Source organism: Acinonyx jubatus, chromosome A2 (assembly GCF_027475565.1).
Source record: "Acinonyx jubatus isolate Ajub_Pintada_27869175 chromosome A2, VMU_Ajub_asm_v1.0, whole genome shotgun sequence".
NCBI lineage: Eukaryota > Metazoa > Chordata > Mammalia > Carnivora > Felidae > Acinonyx > Acinonyx jubatus.
Window position 1 is genome coordinate 91126116 of NC_069383.1, and position 22030 is coordinate 91148145.

Genomic DNA, 22030 nt, shown 5'->3' on the forward strand with positions numbered 1-22030 from the left:
ATTTAATCTAAACCTCAAAGCCACAGCGAAGCTTTTATTATTATTCCTTTAGCACAGATGAACCCTGGACAACTGAGTGGCTTGTCCCCAGCCACAGGGCAATCAAAAGCCATAGTGGATCGTCTACTCCCAAGTCTAGGCCTTTATCACTATGTCAAACTGATTCACTTAATTAAAAATACTTTTTTTAGGGGCACCTGAGTGGCTCAGTCAGTTAAGCATCCGACTTGGGCTCAGGTCATGATCTCACGGTTCATGAGTTCGAGCCCAGGGTTGGACTCTGTGCTGACAGTTTGGAGCCTGGAGCCTGCTTTGGATTCTGTGTCTCCCTCTCTCTCTGCCCCTCCCCACTTGTGCTCTTTCTCTCTCTCTCTCTCTCTCTCTCAAAAATAAACACGAAAAAAAAAAGACTTTTTTGTTGTTTGGTATTAAATGGCAGGCACAGGTTTTGGAGAGGTGGATAAGCCAAGGGTTGATTAACTGTGGTTAAAAATCCAGAATTATTTATTAAGTCCTCTCAAATTCTTCTTAAAAGTTTAAAGCCATTTTCAGGAGAAGTCAACATATATACAGAATCTGGCAAACCCAAAATTCAGTGCAAATAGTGATCTCTAGAGGCCAGTTTTTCTCCTATCCATCAAAAACCTTTATGAATCAATTTTTCTGTGCCTCCCAAGAACAAAAATAACTGATGTTCGTGAGAATGACCCAGCTGGGACTACATGATTTTTAAGTATAATCTGAGTGCTTTTTAAAAAATGTGCCTAGTGGCACCTGGGTGGCTCAGTCAGTAAAGCGTCAGACTCTTGGTTTCAGCTCAGGTGATTATCTCACCATTTCATGGGTTCGAGCCCCACGTCGGGCTCTGTGCTGACAGCTCAGAGCCTGGACCCTGCTTCAGATTCTGTGTCTCCCTCTCTGCTCCCATGCCCCACGCACTCACATACTCTCTCTCTCAAAAGTAAATAAAACATTAAAAAAAATTTTTTTTAAATGTGCCTACATTATTTTCTGGACAATTTAGTGTGTTTGACATGTGTGGTCAGTATTATTATTATTTTAAAATTTATCTATTTATTTTGAAAGGGGGGGAGGGGCAGAGAGAGGGAGAGAGAGAATCATAAGCAGGCACATGCAGGGCTCAAACTCATGAACTGTGGGATCATGACCTGAGCCAAAATCAAGAGTCGCGTGCTCAACTGACTGAGCCGGTCAGGCACCCCAGTCAGTATTGTTTTAAAGCTAGGTGCATTTCATTGTATTTTAGTTTCTTAAACTTTAGTTTCCCCCATTTTGCCCCTATGTTAATAGTTGGAAGGATTTGAGATCACCTATGGGAAAAGTGGAGAACACCTTTTTTTTTTTTCACTTTGGATGCAGTGAGGTTTTGCTTCTGCTGTAGCTGGGGTCCTTAGATATGGCCCTGCCTGAAGGGATAAACCAGAAGTCTCAAGGCCTCAGACCAAGAGAAGTGCACCAGGCACCAGCTGACGGCCTGTTCCTATGGAAAGAGTGCAAAAAATCGGCCTTGACTTGCCCGATAGCCTTGCAGGTGTCCTCGGATACTTTTCAGAGGTACCGGGTCCCAGTGCACCTCAGCTAAGGTACTGTTCACCACATTTACACGCACATTTCCGGGAGCCACCATTGGGACTAGGGAAAAACAGGACAGGGGGTAGAAGTATCAGTGTTATTTTGAATTTCATGCAAAAATGCCCCAAACAATTTTGGCTTGAAGTGTGACCAGCCCTAGTCTCTGGGTTATCAAGGACTGAGAGTTCATTTGATATCTGTTCATTTGACTTGGTGAGAATAACATACCTTTTTAAAATAGCGACACTTAACATTCTGAACCTAGTTTTTACATAGCAGGCTGTTTAAATTCAGGAATGTGGAGCAAAACCGTTGCTGCCTCCGTCCCTCCCAATCTAAGTGCCCTCTGAAAATCGCCTTGGCTTGCACCTTGGTAAGTCTGTTTCACTGGTATAAATGAAAGTATAAACGAAATATAGCATCAAACACTTACGGTCTTCTCCAGAATGGCCCATGACCACAGCCGGCTCTGGAGCAAACCCCACATCATTCAGGGCCTGCACTTTTATCAAGTATGGAACAAAGGTTGGTGTGCCTGAGACAATATATTTGGATACGTTCGCCACAACCACTGACGCCCATTCATCATCGCCATCTTTCTGGCGCCAGCTAACTTTGTATTGGAGGCCTGGCCCATTAGATTCGAAACCATTCAAGGGCTACAAGAAAAGCCAAATAAATCAGAGCTTTTAAAACAGACTGTGCAACCTTTTCCCGGAACACAAAATTCAATTCCCAGACTTAAACTGAAACACTAAAACCCGAGCTATTAACAATGTTCTCCAGGGACCTTTTATCTTTTTTTTATTCATGATGAGATTCAAAGCTTGTTTGGGATCAACATTTCAAAGGTTCTTAATTTCTTTTCTTTCTTTCTTTCTTTTTTTTTTTTAAGTAGGCTTCACGCCTAGGGTGTAGCCCAACATGGAGCTTGAACTCAAGACCCTAAGATCAAGACCCAAGCTGAGATCAAGAATCAGATGCTTAACCAACTGAGCCACCCAGGTGCCCCACAAAGCTTATTAATTTCTGTCTTGAAGTAGTAAATACCACATAAACCTCTTAAACTCTGGCTCCACAGTCAAGGGTGGACAACTTAATAGTTTCCTTCATCTATTCCTGTTTGTGTGACAGCCCATAATTGTTTATTTTACTTAAGAGACTGAAACTGGTGAACTACTTCTTTCTTCATTAAAAAAAAAAAAAACCAAAAAATGTTGGTTTGTCTGGGCACCTGGCTAACTCAGTGGGAGGAGCATGTGACTCTTAATCTCAGGATTATGGGTTTGAGTCCCACATTGGGTGTAGAGATTACTTAAAAATAAAATCTTAAAAAAAAAAAAGTTGGCGTGTCAGTCTATCCTGTCATGTCTGTATGTATATAAATGTACAAATATGTATACATATAGGTGTGCCTGCACGGCTCTACCAAAGTTAAGTTTTAAAATCACACAAGTGAATATATGTTCATTTTTGAAGTCCAGAAAATATAGATAAACCAAAAGAGAGAGAGACAGAGAGAGATAAAAGAAGAAGAAGAAGAACAACAACAACAACAACAACAACAACAACAACCAGCAGCAGAAGTAGAAGTTGAGTACTGGGAATAACTTGGTACACGTCTTCTAGATGCTTCTCTATGACAATGATGATACTCGCTAGCATTTATTGAGCACACATTTGTGCTAGGCACTGTTCTAAGGGCCTTATATGTATTAATTCCTTCAATTGTATGAGGTTGGTTCTATTACTAGTCCCACGATACAGATACACAATGGAGATGGTAAGCAACTGGCTTAGAGTCACACAGTTAGTAAGTGACAAAGCTGGGATTTGTGCCCATTCGTTCTGGCTCCAAGAATCAAGCCTTTAACTACGACACAATAATGTTTCTTAAATAAATATTTTCCCCCAATATGGGTGATATGGGATTTCAATATAGACATTGTTTAAAAACAACTTTTTTTCTTTCACTCTAAAATACACCAAGGAAAGCTGAAGACTTCATGGTGAGCTCACCTTCCAGGTAATCACCAAATTATCAGGCTCGGATCCTAGTCCTTCCACAGCCGTGGGATTTGTATCTGGTTCTAGAAGTTAAGCAGTCACATATGTGTAAGCTTCAGTCTTTCTCAAACAGTGGAAAGGTTTCCTATTTTATTTCCCATCACAGAAGGCACCCCCCACCCCCTGCCCCTGCCTTTACCTACCTGCAGCTTTAGTCAAATACTGTTCAGATGGCTCGCTGGGCAGGCTCCTCCCGAGGCTGTTCACCGCCATCACTCTGAAGGAGTAGTTCACATAAGGTGACAGCTTCAGCTGGGCTGTGGTCTGCATTCCAGAAACCTCGGTTTGGTGGTGCCACAGTCCTGCCTCATGCATTGCGTCTTCATATTCAATGATGAATTCTGGCCACAATACATACACACACACACACACACACACACACACACACAGACACACAGAACCCAAGACAATGAGGTCAGTCATGCAACAGTAGGTTGCTAGGACAATGGACAGGACAATCTAACAAGAGTAGCTGAACATGAATTATTTCCCTTTCAAGAAAAATTCCATTAGAATAGTTTGATTTAAGAATTCTATCATTATCCTCAATACCCAATAACCAATAATATTTGGTATTCTTTCTCCAGCATGCTTAATTTAGTTACTTAAAACTATTTAGAAATGGTCTACACATCCTTTGGAAAGTTTAAGTATATGGAAAGATGGTCAGGTTTTTTTTTTTTTCATAACAAGAGAAATTAAAATAAATATAATGCGGGGCACCTGGGTGGCTCAGTTGGTTAAGAGTCTGACTTCAGCTCAGGTCATGATCTCACAGTTTGTGGGTTCGAGCCCTGTGTCAGGCTCTGTGCTGACAGCTCAGAGCCTGGAGCCTGCTTTGGATTCTGTGTCTGCCTCTCTCTCTGCCCCTCCCTCCCAAAAAATAAAGAAAAATTAAAAAAATTTAAAATAAATATAGTGAGAGATCACTTTCTACTGAACAGATAGGCAGTAATCAAAAGTTTAACAGACTTTGTTGACTATTACACAGGGAAACAAGCATTCTCATACTTTGGTTCCGGGACGTGTAAATCAGCACAACTTCTGTAGAGGACAATTTAGAATATCTCACAATATTCAACTCTGATATCCTTTGATTGAGAGATTGTACTCCTAGCAATTTATTTTGAATGGATGTACTCATGCATATGCTCACAGACACATGAAAAAGAATCCACATTGTGGCACTGTTTGCTGTTGAAACAACATAAGTGCAAAACCTTAAACGTTCACCAACAGGACTCTGATCAAATAAATTATGGTGCATCCACACAATGGAATAATCTGCAACTGTAAAAAATGAACGGGGGTACTCCATTTGCCACTGAAATGGGATGATTTCTAAAATACACAGTTAAGCGTAACCAAGTAGGGTATAGAAAGGTGTGGAACACTTATGTAAGAGCACAAAGATTTACCGTAACACATACACATACATGTACGCTTGACTATATGTGGACTGCCCCTCAGAGTACCCACACTGATGACATCAGTATCATGGAGAAACGGGGAATCAGAGGGGTGCAGAAGACTTACTTTTAAGTGCATACCATTTTGCATTTACTAAAATTTTGTGGCATGTACATGTTCTACCCTGGTAAAAAAAATCGGTATTTATATATTTATTAATTGCCTATGAATGTGCCATGCGCCGTGATCTGAATTACAGATACAAGCACGAAGTAGAAATGTTGTGTGTCGCAGTTCTCTGAAGCTAAGTAGCTCAAGTTTTCCTTTCAATCTCCATTGGCTTGCTGGTGATCTCCAGTCTCATGAACTGGTGCCATTTATATGGGCAGCCCCTCTCCTTCCCCTGAACTGTAGACTAGGACAGATAGTTCATTGACTCAACAACTCCACTTGTTTCTCTATTATAGCATGACAAACTGGTTACGACCAAGAGTGATCCTGATTCTCCTCCCCAAGTGACAGTGACAACTCAGGTCAAAACCCTGAAGTCCAGTTTGGATCCTCTCCCTTTATAGTTTCAGTAGTTTTGTTGGCTGTACCTTTAGAACATGCAAAATCTGACCATTTTTCAGCACCTCCATCCTCTTGGCCTATGCCAAGCCACCATTATCTCTTGCGTGAATCATTGCGTAACCTCCCAACTCACGAGTTCCCAAATTTCCTCAATTCATAGTGCACTTAGTGTCTCAGTAATTTTCTTCACGGTTCCCTTAGGCCAAAAGAAATATCTAACGTTTCCAGGCAAGTCGTTAGGTCTATACAGCTTTGTAAATATTCATGTCTTAACAACTTAACCCGTTCGGCATCGCGTGACTTCTCGAACCTTGTGAAGAGACTGGTCACCACCTTCCTCATTTTCTGTTACACACTGATTTTCACGTGGTACTGGCTTTTTACCACAGCAATAAAGGCTTTGCATATATGGCATCATCACAATATGATAAAGCAATATCATGTTGGAACTCTAGGTGGCCCCAAGCTAGTATTTCATGTGGTGTGTAACACATGTGACTGTGTTTTTTAAATTGATTTATTTTTATCTTCGAGAGTGAGCAAGTTGGGGAGGGGCAGAGGGAAAGAGAGAGAGAGAATCTGAAGCAAGCTCCATGCTTAGCATGGAGCCTGACATGGGGCTCGATCCCATGACCCTGGGATCATGACCTGAGCCAAAATCAAGAGTCGGAGGCTCAACCGACTGATCCACCCAGGCGCCCTGACTGTGTTTTTTAAACATCAAAATTTAAAAATCAAAAATTTTAAAAAATACCCCGAGGCACCCTTTGAGTTTGCTGAGGTTCTACAGGGTACTTCACAGAGAACTGTAGTCCTACCTGTCTCCCTGCGTCCCCTCTTGTTCTTCTAGAGACCATCTTCAGTAGAACAGCCACCATGATTCACTCCACTCCTCTACTTAACTCCCTCCCATGACTTCCTAGCCCTTACAACGGCCTGCAAGACCTGCACGGTTCACAGTCCACCCCTTGGTTGCTGCAGCGGCTCAGGAAGACCATGGCCTCTCATGCGTACTGAAGGAGATCCTTGGGGAAGGTGCAGCTGAAGGAGCCTGATGTCAACACTCCTTGTGGCAGGTTCTTTCCTGAAGGAAGGTCTGAGTAGTGTGTGTGTGTGTGTGTGTGTGTGTGTGTGTGTGTTCTATACATATATATGTGTGTGTATATACATACACATATACAATGTGTATTGCATTTTACATATGTACATACACATACAATCATATTACATCCAACATGATATATATTATTAATTTTACATCATTTCTGTCCCCTCTGCTAAAATACAAGCTCCATATGGGCAGAGATTTTTGACTATGTTGTTGTAAAACAGTGCCTGATTCATAATAGGCAGTCAATCAATATCTATTGAATGAATGAATGAGTGGATGAATGAAAGAGTAGAAATGCTTTGAAATCTAATGGTCTCACTTTAACATTGGTACAAAGAGTCTGCAAGCATCCTAAGTGGCTAAATCCAGCTACTGTATTTAATTAACTGGAAGACTCAGCATGAATGGATGAGTGTTCTGGTCAAGGACTAAAAACTCAGTTGAGAAAGGAACACCATTAAATAACACAAGATAGAGAGGAGGCTTCTGTTGAATTGCACTGGAAATAGTCTGTTTTACCAGCAGGTGCAATATGTCAACACTCACATCATTTCAGAGTAATCTGGGGGTAGTCATCAGAAAGGAATTTAGTTTTCCTGCAGCATATACCTGAAGGTAATAATATATCACAGGCCTGTGATACTCTCTGAAGTATCTCTTCAGTTCTAAAACTTCTAAGCACATCTAGAGTCTAATTTTATTAAGTTCTTCCAGTGTCCTTATAGTGTGGCTCCTCCTCTGACTTTAACTCCCTAGGCTAGCATCATCATGGCGAGGATTGGACACTGTGGAATGAGCCTCTTCGTAGCAGGGGCTGATGGGAAGAAAGAGGCCCGTACTGGAAGGTGATGGACTTAATGTCCACACCCAGCTCTGTTACCAACTGTGGGTCTAAAAAGTCATTTTACTCACCAAATCTCAGTTTCCTAATATGCACACTGGCAGGACGGTGCCTGGTCCTCCTACCTTTTTCTCCCACATTAATACGCAAAATGAGTAGCGTACATCTTCCTACTATGGTGGAAATTTATGGTGATTCTTCTTTTTTTTTCATGTTTATTTATGTTTGAGAGAGACAGAGAAAGAGTGTGAGTGGGGGGGCAGAGATAGAGACACAGAATCTGAAGCAGGCTCCAGGCTCTGAGTTGTCAGCACAGAGCCCAATGCAGGGCTCGAACCTCACAAACTGAGATCATGACGTGAGCCGAAGTCGGACGCTTAACCCTCTGAGCCACCTAGGCGCCCCAAATCTACGGTGATTCTTTGGATCTCATACACAAAATGAAAGTGTATTTGCTTAGTTAGTTAACATCATCAGCAATTAAGTAACGTCTTCTACCAGAAGCTGTAACCAGGAATAACTCAGGCTCTGAAGAGAGGGGAGCTATATAAATAAAGGTTTCTGTTCTATTAGCAATGAAGCAGAGAATGCCAACAAATATCTCTGTAAGGAATTTCAATCACACGTGATAAAGTACTTCAGAAATGGTCGTGAAATTGACCAGTGACAAAGAAAATGACACCACATACTTATAATAGGGCTATTGTTGTCATCGCCTGGGGTCCACGACAGCTGAACACTTTTGTCGAGTTGATCCGTCAATTCTAAATCAAAGGGAGGATTTGGGACATCTGTAGACCGAACATACACACACGGTTAGCCATCCATCCTTATGAGGTTGTCTTTTACTTACTTGTAACACCATTCACAGGGGGTGCATCTTAAAGACACAGCACACTTAACGGTCAAGGAGCATGCAACGGAAATGAAGTGCCAACAGCCGAGGTTGCTGGGAACACACAAGCACACCCAGGACAACCCATCAATGAGTTCTGCTTGCTTCTTTTCCCAATGAAACAGAATCACGTGTGACCAAAACCAGTGGGGAGGGCCTACGTGGTTCACCAGCACCCTCGGTGTGTCTTCTCATAAACATGAAGGAGCACAGACAGAAAAAATAACACTGAAGCTTAATTTCTAATAAATGGGAAACAGAGAATGGCAAATGCTGAAACACAAATACAGTCAAGCACAGGGACTGCTGATTAAGAAGGCTTAAATGTTCTTTCGGAAACGCGGGAAGTGATCGATTTTGGAGCTCCTGGAGAATATTTATGTTTTTAAGGGAATTCTAAGATTGCTGCTCTGTAAGTAGCCCTCAGCATGTGTACGTCATGCAGATACTCAGTACAATGGTCAGGCACATGGGGACACGGTGTGTTTACCCTCAGAGGACACTAGGGTACAGACACCTGTTGGATGAAGGTGTCCCAGAAGCATGTCCGTTTCTTCTAAAGGTACTTCCGAGATCCAGAGAATTTACATTCCCCTCTGGGCTCTTTCCTGACCTTGCTCTTGGGCGTGATTGTAGCCCTTGGGGAACCAGAGGCCATAAAACTATGGGCACTGCTTTCCTACCAGTAAAGAAACAGTAAATGTCTACCAAGGGCAGTTCTACAGCATAACTAAGGATACTCTGTGAAATTCAGCTGAGTTTATGCTGTAAAATTTAATTTTTGTATTTATATGCTGACTAAAGATGAGGGTTCTTTAATCAAAAAGAGTTCTGGAAATAATTTCTGATTTATTTTCCAGACTCGGAAAAATCACACAACTTGGAAGTGCCTTCATGTTGGTCCTCCTTTAGTGATTTATATTTCTTAAACACAGTGAGTTGGTTTTCTCTAAGACAATAGTCAAATGTTGTTCCAAACAGCCATTGTTTTCCTATGAAAATTTCTCGAATATGGAATCCCAAAACATTTATGTTTCCAAAACAACTTGGAGTAGACTGAAATCAAAACCTAATTTGTGGAATGGTATTTGAGATATTTGTTTTCATTCTGTAAAACGTGGATGGCAGCTTTTGAAAAAGCACTCTGCTACTTTACAAGGGAATCATATCAAAGAGGGACTTCTATCAATTGAGATGACTTTAGAATAACACATGAAAGGGGAGCCTGGGTGGCTCAGTCGGTTGAGCATCTGACTTCAGCTCAGCTCAGGATCTCACGGTTCACGGGTTCGAGCCCCGTGTCGGGCTCTGTGCCGAAAGCTCAGAGCCTGGAGCCTGCTTCAGATTCTGTATCTCCCTCTCTCTCTGCCCCTCTTCTGCTCATGCTCTGTCTCTCTCTCAAAAATAAATAAACATTCAAAAAAAAATTTTAAAAACTGGATGTTAAAAATTTTTTTTTAAAAAAAGAACAACACATGAAATATTTAGACATGAGCGGTAATACATTCAGTGAAGCATTCCAGAGCTATCATGAAGAAATGATTCATAGCAGTGAATGGGGAATGCACCAGAACACCAGACAGAGCCCTTTTCCTTAAAGAAACACAATGATGTGATAGAGAAAAGAAAGTATTTTTTTTTTTTTTTTGCAAATGTGGACTTGTTTGACAGAAAATAGAGAAAGAAGACTCATATTAGTTTACCGTAAATAGGAGCTGGAGTTGGAGTAGGAGCTAGAAAGGACATTAATATAAAGGATTTTAATCAAAATTAGGAATGGAAAGATATAAGATAGCACAAGAAGACAAAGACTGAACATGATTCAGATTCTAACGCTAAGCTGTGTGCTTAGCTGTGGGACACAGCATCCGTAAACTTGCAGTCACAACTTGGCGGGGGGGGGGAGGGGAAGTCCTTCAATTTTAAATAGAAGTACATTATTTCACCCAATTTTCTTATAAAAGTATCACTAATATGCGCAAGCATCATTTTATTCCAGCGCCGCTACATTGGTATATTTACACTGAAATTACTGCCTTCAAGGCATCTTTCAAAGAAGAAAAATGGACGTATTTAACTGACCCACACAACTGTGACACTATATCAAGCAAACATTTACTACTGAGTTTTCCTTCCAGCCTAACACGGGGCAGCAGTGGTGCCCTGTGTGTCCCCACTCTTACCGACGACGCTAAGCACAGCACTGGCGGAGACCATGTCTAGAGTTGTGTTGGCCACGCATGTGTAGGCCCCACCATCGCTGTCCCTCACATCAGCTACCTCCAAATGGTCCTTGTCAACAGTGAACCTGCAAAGAAAACATGTTCAGAGCAGCTGAAACGGACATCCAGCCACACACGACGGATGGTTGCGTTGCCGGCACGCAAGAGGCTCTGTGAAGTGGAAAACAGAGAAAGATGGGGCGGCTGGGTGGATCAGGTGGTTGAGCGTCTGACTCTGGATTTCAGCTAAGGTCATGATCCCATGGTTCGCGGGATCGAGCCCCGCATTGGGCTCTGTGCTGACGGTGCGGAGCCTGCTCGGGATTCTTTGTCTCTTCTCTCTCCCCATTCCCTGCTCATGCTCTGTCTCTCCCTCAAAATAAATAAATAAATATTTTTAAAAAAGAGAGAAAGATGATATAGATTTGCAGCTCATTAGAGCAAAAATCCAAAAAATATGTATCACTTTGATAAAGCTTAAAGTTGGAAGACAGAGGGGATTAGAACCCTGGGTTGGAAGGGATGTCAAGTTGTCTGGTCTGAAAGCTTATCAAGCACCCTTCTGCAGTTTTAGGCACTTCCTTAAAGACCAGGGGCACCCAGAGGTGAGGTGGGGGCAGCTGCAGTGACCCTTACTAGTGGGCCTTCCCGCGGCTTCTGCTGCTAAGAAACGTTCAAACACCACCCATCCGGCTCAATTTCTAACAAAGTGTGTATTTTTAAATACTTTATTGGGGTGCCGGGGTGACTCAGTCAACTGAGCATCTGACTCTTGATTTCTCACAGTTTGTGAGATCGAGCCTTACATCAAGCTCTGTGCTGACAGTGTGAAGCCTGCTTGGGACTCTCTCTCTCTCTCTCTCTCTCTCTCTCTCTCTCTCTCTCTGCCCCTCCCCCACTTGTGCTCTCTCTCTCTTTCTCTCAAAATAAATAAATATTTAAAAAATTGGGGCGCCTGGGTGGCGCAGTCGGTTAAGCGTCCAACTTCAGCCAGGTCACGATCTCGCGGTCCGTGAGTTCGAGCCCCGCTCAGGCTCTGGGCTGATGGCTCAGAGCCTGGAGCCTGTTTCTGATTCTGTGTCTCCCTCTCTCTCTGCCCCTCCCCCGTTCATGCTCTGTCTCTCTCTGTCCCAAAAATAAATAAACGTTGAAAAAAAAATTAAAAAAAAAATTTATCACTTACCGAAGAAATTTTCTGCCATTTTTGCCACATGCATAAACTCTCATAGGAGAAAGTAAATGCCAAGAATGGTATCCACTTTATCACAAGAAATAGGGAGACTGAGACCAACAAGCACCAGGAAGAGTTCTCGAGAGGTTACTAGCTGGCATGAGAAATTAGTAGGTCAAAAATCCATGTAAATTGGATTCATGCATGGTTTTAAGGAGGCTCCATAAATCATTAACTGTCTTTGCAGGGAATTTCCAAGTTAAAACTTTAGCCAGCTTAACGCAACAGTCATTTCCTCCTACTTTCTTCTCATCTTTAGCGACTTAGATTCCACAAATAAAACTGGCCAGCTGGAAGCATAGAATTACATGGAAATTCTGGGTATAGAAGAGAAGGCCACCTGGGTTTTTTGGGGGGGCCATTAAGCGACAGGCACGGTTTGGGCACATTTGCAAGCAAACCACAGAAAGCATTCCCACCAGCACACAGCATTTCTTCCCGTAGGGGGCGATGCTTGTGGCCCCTGGGCCAGGTAGGATTCACAGAGTCAGCTCAGCACCCATTCTGTCAAATTGACGCTTCACCAGGAAGACAGGTATGAGTTTGATTTCATTCCAGGCTCAAGGACTGCTCAGGCTCTTTTAGATACCTGAGGGTTTCCCCTCCCCCCACCCCTTCTCTTTCTACTGGCTTTAGGTGAAAGCAAAAGAAAATTCCCTCTCCACATAAAAACCAGTGTCCTTTAAAATACCGACAAGGATTTAGACACACTCTGCTGATTAAAGCGATCGTATTTCTGCTTATTTGTAGAATGGTAATGAAAACATCTGTCGAGACTTCACTGCACACAGTAGAAGACAATGGAAGTTATCCAAGGCCTGAAAGGTTTTTCCTGTCCTGAATTGCCCAGGAGACCAACACGCAAAGATACAACAAACATTCTCAGGGTCTATTTCAATAACTCGATGCCTTCTTAGGTCCAAGCATCTTGCAGCGGGGAGAAAAACGTACTTTTTTTTTTTCTTGGAGAGAGCAGATTTCAGACACTTTAGAAACATCTCTGCTAAGTCACTCTACAATAAACCTTTAGTTCAAAGCCGCTTAAAGAGACAAAGAAGAGAAAGGAAAGAAATGGTCTTCAAATACCTTCCGTCACTGGGCAGCTCACCGTTGTCCTTCAGCCACGTGATGGTGAGGGTCAAGGTGTGATCGTGTTTCACTTTGCATTCAAAGGACACTGTGCTCCCTCTTTGCACTACTGCATATTCAGGCTGCTTAATAATCCTGGTTGGATCTGAAATTTAACTTCTGTTATCCATCGTCAAAGCTGAAGAATTTGCTCAAAGCCACATAATACGTGAAAAAGCTTCATCACCTCTGCCTTACCTTTGATTTCTAAGTGAACTTCATTCTTTGCCATTCCTAATTTATTCCTTGCAACACATGTGTAAGTTCCTGTACTGTCCTTTTGGGCCACAGGAATTTCCAAAGTTCCATTTTCATGCAAAACGTAAATATCGTCACGGAGCGCGCTACCCTTAGCTCCCTTGAACCTTCATTACAGAGAGTATCACAAAGGGAATAAAAAAACCATAATTTGAAGTCAGACATAAAATGCTACATTTAAGGTCAACACATGATGGTCTGCATTGTAGTATCAAGTTCAGAGACGTTTGGAATCTGCACAAGACATTCGGAATTGCGTGCCTGTAAGTCAGTGGGGTCAATGTAAGGCAGGATGTAAAACGGGAAGATTTAATGAGAAATGGTGTGGAAGCATTAGGGTGACAACGCAAAATACTCAAATTCTAATTTTCAGTATCAGAGATTCATATTTCATAAATACATCACTATCTATTCTACCTCTAAATAGACGATAAAACAGGCAAAATGAAGACTGAGCTTTCTGACATCTCCTCCCTACTGGGAGTTATCTGTAAGCCCATCTACAGGCTACAATTCTAAAGTGATCTCGATTGGAAGATTGATTTGAATTCTAAAGAGACTTTTGATTCGTATCAATAAGAACTTATTCGGGGAAGAAAGACAATAGAGCATGGATGCAAAGTATGTGTCCATTCAACTTCCAGGCTATTGTCATACAGAAGTGGGGACTGATAAAAGGGGTGAGGCAAAGTCAACCTAAGCTAAGCGTGACCTCACCAGGACACCGGTAAAAGGGTACCAGTGAGCGTGAATGGATCCAAATCAGGAAGCTCGGGTGGGAGGGGCACTAAAAATGAACACTGGGGAATGAATTCTGTTTTTGAGCTTATAGGACCCTTCTCTGACCCCAAATGATATTCTATTATCAAGGAATGTCCCCAACCAGCTCTCCAGCCAGCATTCCTTGTGAAGTCCCAGGTGATGTCCGTGGCATTGTAACATACGGGAGGACCTTCAATTTCTAAAAAATACATTTCCAGGGGCACCTGGGTGGCTCAGTTGGTTAAGCGTCCACTTCTTGACTTCACCTCAGGTCATGATCTCATGGTTTGTAAGTTCAAACCCCGTGTCGCTCTGTGCTGACAGCTTGGGATTCTGTCTCCCTCTCTCTCTGCCCCTCCCCCACTTTCTCTGTCTCTCTTTCTCAAAATAAATAAAAAAATAAACCTAAAAAAATGCATTTCCAGATACCTCTGTGGTTGACAAAGTGTGCTGCTAAACAGACTGGACGTGTTAGGCATTTAGCACACAGCAAGTAGTTATACCTGTTTATGAATGAATTTCATAATAATAGTATGATGGAATCTGCACTGTCCGTTCTCTGACTAAATGAAAATCCAACACACAGAGATTTGAAGGCTTCAGTCAATGTAAATATTAAAAAGAAACAGACGGGTGCCTGGCTGGCTCAGTAAGTTAAGCGTCTAACTCTTGATTTCGGCTTAGATCATGATCCTAGGGTCATGAGATCGAGCCCCTCATCGGGCCTGCACTGGGCATGGAGCCTGCTTCAGATTCTTTCTCTCCTTCTTCCTCTGCCCCTCCCTGCTCTCACTCACTCTCCCAAAATAAATAAGTAAAAAAAAAAATAAACAGAGCCACGACTTACCACTCAATGGTAGGAAGAGGAGACCCAAAGAAGGCACAATCTAGTAAAGCAGGCCTGTTTGCAATGACCTGGTAGAGTGTATTTGCAGATGTAAGGATTCGTGGTGGCTCAGCTGAAAACAGTTTAAAAAGGTAAAGTAAATATTAAAATAAAATAAACATTTTGGCCCGCCTAAATGTATATGTATTGTATTGCAAGCTTATAGTAAAGCATTATCAGTATGCCTCTTCCTGAACATTCTCTAGCAGGACACCACCGGTCAAGGTGGAGAAATGCACATTTTCTCCTACCTCTTGTCACATGTCTTTCAGGCACAGTATTTGAATGATCTATTTATCTCTATCTCCTACTGTACTGTGAGTCCCTTATGGGCAGGGAATGGGACTTTTATTGTTTTCTCCCCAGAAACTAGGTCAGTATCTGGCACAAAAATAGCAGTCAAGTACATCTTTGTTAGCTGATGGGCCCATCCTAACCTCAGGGTTAGAACGAGAATGAATGGGTAGGGGTGGTGGCGAGCAGACAAGGCGGCCGAAAAGAGCGAAGTGTGGGTGACTGAAACACAGAATCAGAAATCCAAGCTTCCTCCTAAACATCCGCCAACATTGTAACTGTGCTCAGCTCTGCGTGTGATTTCCTGCCCTTCGTTTCAAGCATGAAGGACAAATACCAAGTCCTGCTTGGCTTCCTGACTTTAATTTCATTTGAAAGGGAGCCTACTACACTTAAAGAGTTGACATATAATTTCTGGCACCGTGAAAACAATCCTCACATCAATTTTTTAACAAACTTGATGTCTTGGTAGTTTTTGTCCAGCATGAGAAATATTATGATCACATAAACCAACCATTTCATGCAGCACAATCAAATTTGGAATTATGGAGCTGGGCTGGGGGGTCGGGGGGATAGTGGGGGGGGGGGTGGATGATGTACCCAATGATCATCCTTGGAGGAGGGGTTAAAAAGCCAGGCAGAAGCCCCAGGGCTCACACTACAACAGAAATGAGAACATAAAGTGATTGAAAATTGTAAAGGCAATTTGTGTCCAGTGCCTTGTAAAAAAGAAGACACACGAATGGCCAACAGACACCTGAAAAGGTGCTCAGTGTCACTCCTCATGAGAGAAATCAAAACCACAATGAGATACCACCTCATACCCTGTCAGGGTGGCTAAAATCAAGAAGACAAGAAACAACACGTGTTGGAGAGGATGCACAGAAAAAGGAACCCTCGTGCACTGCTGGTGGGAATGCAAACTGGTACAGCCACTCCGGAAAACAGTATGGAGGGTCCTCAAAAAACTAAAAATAGAAATACCATATGATCCAGTAATTCCCCTATTGGGTATTCACCCAAGGAAAACAACAACACTAGCTCGAAAAGATACATACACCCCTATATTTATCGCGGCACTGCTTACAATGGCCAAGACATGGTGGGGTGCCGGGGTGGCTCAGTCGGTTAAGTATCCAACTTCAGCTCAGGTCACGATTTCATGGCTTGTGAGTTTGGACCTCTGTGCTGACAGCTCAGAGCCTGGAGCCTGCTTCGGATTCTGTGTCTCCCTCTCTCTCTGGCCCTCTCCCGCTCATACTCTGTCTCTCTCTCTCTCTCAAAAAGAAATAAACATTAAAAAAAGACATGGAAGCAACCTAAGTGTCCATGAATAGACAAATGAATAAAGTAAAAGTGTGTGTGTGTGTGTATATATGTATGTGTGTGTGTGTGTGTGGAGTATTACACAGCCATAAAAAGGATGAGATCGTGCTATTTCAGACAACATGGATGAACCAAGATGGTATTATGATAAGTGAAATAAATCAGACCGAGAAAGACAAATACCATATGATTCCATTCATAAGTGGAATCTAAAAAAAAAAAAAAGAATCAACAAACAAAAAACAGGATCAGAACTGTTAACTAGAGAGAGCTGATGGTTGCTGATGGGGATGGGGGTAGGGAGCCGGGCAAAATGGGGGAAGGGGAGAGGGAGATATGGGCCTCCAGTTATGGAATGGGTAAGTCACATGAATAAAAAGCCGAGCATAAGGAGCAAAATCAATGATATTAACAGCAAAGCGTCAGGACAGATGGTAGCTACGTTTGTGGTGAATAGAAGCATGAAGTATGAACAAGTATAAACTTGTCAAATCACTAAGTTGTACACCTGAAACTCATGTAACATTGTGTGTCGATGACACTCAAACAAAACAAAACACCAACCATTTCAGAAGATGTTTCAGTGTATCATAGTTTTCTAAACATATTGCTAAGAATTGATGAATAAATGTACATCTGTGATTAGGATAAAGGCCAAACATTATGGTTAATGATTTATTTTTTAAAAATCAGAATCATGAAATTGTTATTGAACTTCCCAGTTCCTAAAGATGGAACAGCAGGAACATCCCGTTACTAAAAGCAGATGAATGGTATTTTCCTTTGGAGCATTTGACTGGGAATGGAGCTGCCTGACTATCTGGTTAATTATCCAATGAACACATTTAAAACATTTTTTTAATATTTATTATTTATTTTTGAGACAGAGAGAGACAGAGCATGAAGGCGGGAGGGTCAGAGAGAGAGGGAGACACAGAATCCGAAGCAGGCTCCAGGCTCTGAGCTGTCAGCACAGAGCCCGATGCAGGGCTCGAACTCACGGACTGTGCGATCATGACCTGAGGCAAAGTTGGACGCTTAACCGACTGAGCCACCCAGGCGCCCCTAGCCAATGAATAATTGGACACTATAAGAACTGTGTTATAGGAGTGCCCGGGAGGCTCAGTTGGTTAAGCGGCCACCTCTTAGTTTCGGCTCAGGTCATGATCTCAACGTTCGTGGGTTCGAGTCCTGCGTCGAGCTCTGCGCTGACAGCGTGGAGCTTGCTTGGGATTCTTTGTTTCCCTCCCTGCTCTGTCTCTCAAAAATAAATAAATAGATATATAAAAAAAGAACTATCTTATGAAAGAACATCAAGGCCAGAGTATAATAGCCTTCGTGGCAAGGTCTGTATCTTATCCACCTTCATATACCCCATCTAACTCTCAGTACTCTGTGTGTTGCACATGGTAGGTACTCAGTATATTTTTGCTGAACGAATGGAAGACTACAGCAGTCATTCACTGAACTTGTCATTTCTGTAATCAAGGGAGCACTTACCCAGCACATTTACAAACGCGTTTGCCAGTAAATATCCGTATTCGTTAGAGGCGTTGCACTGATACACCGCACTTGATCTTTCTTGAACATTCGAAAAAATAATGGTATCGCCATCGATTTTTCTGCTGGGGTCATCAGGGGCAACTGGGTGTAAAAACAAAAAGCACGTATTTATTCCTCTTTGCTTAGAAGATGTGCAGTTTGAGGTCTGCATTATAGTAAGTACGACAGAAACACACACGAATCTAGGTATGTGCCATAAGGAGGAGGAGACTGAGAACCCAGGCAGAAACCATCATTTTTCTTCCTCAGATTTTAGTTATCACGTGTCAGCATAGGGTTATGCTCGATACTCATTTAGTCCTGAGTGGATTCAGTCCGTAAAACTGAATATCATTTTTGAGAGATCCGGCAGTGGGGGGAAGCACAAGTTAGGTGAAAACAGCAATACAAATTCAGGAAGGCGTTGCCTTTTCACAAAGAAACTGTGGTTCTTTACGAAGAAGTGAGTTAATTTATCGAGAGGAGACAGCAAACGCTCATTGAAAATACAGAAACCCTCTAGCCCATCCAAACCTGTGTCTTTTACGAGCCTCTCATTGACATAAATAAATAATAAATACCTATAAATATAAATATTATATATTATATATGTTATATTATATATATTATATATACTATATTATATATTACATATATTATATTATCTATTATATATATTATTTAAATATATATTATACATATTATTATATTATAAATAGAAATATTATACATATTATTTATATTTATATATAAATAAATAAATACCTAAAATATAAATAAATACTTATTTATTTATAGGTACATACATAAATATACAGGGCCAATAATCAAATGTGCAAACATTTCTTTTCCTGAATCGGAAATTCCTGAGGCCAAAACAGATTATGTGAAACTTCTCTTAAAGAGAGTGTTTTTTAGCTAAACCTCTCAAGTGTGTTAAAAAACAAAAAAACCCAAAAACCAACACCAAAAAAAACCACAAGAAACCTAGAAACCAAAAAACCAAAGTCAGGACCAGGACTGATCCTTACTGCAGTGGAATGAGAGTACCATAATAGGTGAGAATTTAGTCCAGGCCATGCCTAGCAACATAGCAGTGCGGTGCTCCTGGAGATAAATGTCCTTCTGCGAGGGCTGAACCTTAGGCTGTGACCTTACACCGCATTAAAAGCACACTGAAAGGGTTGACAGGTACCGGCCTCAGCACACTGATCCAACTCAACACTCAGTGACAGTACTCTTTCTCCAAAGGCCGTTCTTGCAACTTGACCCACTTAAGAAAGAAGCCTTTGCTTCCATTCCAAACACCATTTTTTTTTTCTCTTTGATGACAGAAAAGAAGATGCGCGTCTAAGACATACTTATCACCGCGTTTGGACACTTTGATTCCTTGCAAGTCTCAAATGTTTGGTTCATTGGTGGTTTAACAACTCACTTTCATACAAATAAACAGAACTATAGTTACTCATCCTTGTTTTAGTATGTGGATCTGGAGTAGTGTGCTCACGCATGCTGTGTTTGTTTTCCACGGCTGCTGTAGCAAGTTACAAAATTGGTGGCTTCAAACCACAGAAAATTTACCGTCAGACCGTTCTGTATGTGGTTGTTCAACACTCCGATCACAACTAATAGCTAATTTGTAAAATCACCTTAGATACTCCAGTTAACTCACTAGTGATGGGGGATGCCTGGATCCTTTGAGTTGGTATCTTAGCTCCTTTCTGCTGCTTATGACTCTGAATATTTCAAAATTGCCTTAAGAAATATGCTCTTCCAGCCAGAAGATAAATACAAGTTCTAATCCCTCTAACAGGGTAAAGACTGCATCAATACATGACAGCAGAGGACAGAAATGTCACACTGGCCTAGGAAGCAAACTATGGCTGTGGCAGGCAGCCAGGTACCCTGAGAATGCGGTATACCCCGGGGCCACCCATGGTCCTTGTCCCAGACCCCAAGTCTAGTATCACCGGGGCCTTTCTGACTCACCCACTCTCAGTGACATCCATCTAAGCAAAGCGTTTGGAACAGATCAGGGTTTCTAGGATCTCTTTCTTTGTCAGCTATGCTCAGCAGTTTTGGACCCAGCACTTGGGCACTCAGTGTTGGGCCACACTGGGGGACTCTCAGTGCCCACCATTCTGACGGCACCTCGGCGGACATTGTAGGCAGCAGGGGGGCCGGTTGAGTAGTGTCTGGGCATTTCAGACAGCGATGATGCTCGGGCAGAGCCCTGGCCTGAATCTCTCTGGATATGTGAGGAGAGCTCTTTACGTTCCTTGAGTGTATGGACCTCTTAAAAGTTACACCACCATGTGATGTTTAATGGGCATAGAGCTCCAGGTTTGCAAGATGAGAAAGTTCTTGAGGTCTATTCAACAGTCATGTGAATGTACTTAACACTGCTGAACTGTGGACTTAGAAATGATTAAGATGGTAAATTTTATGTTATGGTTTGTTTTTTTTAAACTATAATAAAAATACATCACCACGAACTCGGAAGACCAGCTCAACCAACAAAGCCAGGAGGACAATCTTCCCTCAGTGGGAACTCATGAATCACAACATAAACCATTTTAAAAAGCGTTTTTGTAGCCCGCCCTTGCATTTTTATTGGCTGTCAACTCATCTCAATGCTATTCTTTACCTGAAAGGCATCTGACTGTACCTGCCTTGTTGCTGCTTAATGGAGCAGTCTTCAAATATTTGTTTTTTGGCAAGGTGTTTAGGAATGAAATAAATCCTTTAGGTAAGAGTAGGGAATAAGCTAATATCTCGCCACGGGGATTTGGGCTACATTTTCCTTAAGTACTTTAACTAATAAACAAACACAAACAAACCCGGGAACGGTCGCGGTGACATATGGAGGCTCAGTCGGTACTGGATAAAGAAGAACATTGCTAGTGTAGAGATACTGGAAGCCCTTGGATTCTGTGTGCTGGCTACCAGATAGGAGTAACTCTCCAGCAACCAAACCCCAGGTATCCCAAGGAATAACGATTAATTCTGGGAATAAGCAACTTCTTTCGCTATCAATGAACAACAAAGAAAGACATTTGAGCATAGAGGCCTCATGTACAATTTAGAGCCCCGAAGATAAGGTTCAGAACTGGGCTGGTATCTTTCCAACAATACATTCCTTTATTCCAACTGTCCTGACACAGCTGGCCAAACCTAGAAATGCTTCCAGCAGTTACATAATGAGAATGAGAATTATTGCCACCTCATATGTGTAGAGAGCACTATCAATTTAACAGATAGTTTTGTGTCTGTTGCATCATTTTATTTCAAAAAGAACTTTATGCAGTGGATTAACTAGAAAGTACGTGCACTTTGGAGAAGAGAAATTAGAGTCTGGAGCACCTGGTGGTTTAGCATGAGATGACGGCTCAGATTTTCTGAGTCCGTCTACTTTATAAACATCTCCTTGAAATCTGAACATTTGGCCATGATGGAGATTTTCCTTCGTCTGCTTACTCCATCCCCCAGAAGGGAATGCCAACTGAGCCCTTTACTTTGGAGAAAAGGGAGAAGGGAGATGCCTTGGTGGAATCTGGGGACCAGCCTGGACCAGGCCTCCATGCCCCTGGCAGCTTCTCCTGTGCTCCTGGCTTTCAATCTCTCCGTCTGATGTCACCCAAATACAGAAGTGTGGCCACAGGAGATCTGTCTACTCTCATTCTTTTCATTGCTTCCCCTCCTCATCCCTTACAGAAAAGGGACCTTTTAACAACGATGGTGAGATCCTGTATGTGCTCCACCTGGAAGAATCTGAGCTGTTCCACTACTCAAATAGGGGACGATTAAAGATCTACATTTTAGGCTCATCTGCTGACTCTTAAGACAGGGACAGGTTCACATCGTCCATGGCCTTGGCCTTGGACGTCGTCT

The 22030-nt window shown here is 42.2% G+C and overlaps 1 protein-coding gene across 19 annotated transcripts in view; it reads right to left on the minus strand.

Moving 5' to 3' along the window:
• NRCAM (neuronal cell adhesion molecule) overlaps positions 1-22030 on the minus strand; it is a 283687-nt gene that overhangs the window by 30568 nt on the left and 231089 nt on the right. For 14 of the 19 annotated variants that reach the window (XM_053218640.1, XM_053218636.1, XM_053218635.1 and 11 more), the window contains 11 exons: positions 18098-18241; positions 14939-15050; positions 13270-13436; positions 13030-13177; positions 10674-10798; positions 10194-10223; positions 8285-8386; positions 3804-4001; positions 3613-3683; positions 2027-2252; positions 1538-1653 (listed from right to left, as the gene is read on the minus strand). In XM_053218640.1, coding sequence (XP_053074615.1) covers positions 1538-1653; positions 2027-2252; positions 3613-3683; positions 3804-4001; positions 8285-8386; positions 10194-10223; positions 10674-10798; positions 13030-13177; positions 13270-13436; positions 14939-15050; positions 18098-18241 — 1439 coding nt within the window. The remainder of the gene's footprint in view (positions 1-1537; positions 1654-2026; positions 2253-3612; positions 3684-3803; positions 4002-8284; positions 8387-10193; positions 10224-10673; positions 10799-13029; positions 13178-13269; positions 13437-14938; positions 15051-18097; positions 18242-22030) is intronic. The other 5 variants (XM_053218642.1, XM_027071661.2, XM_053218638.1 and 2 more) reach the window with 1 other exon arrangement.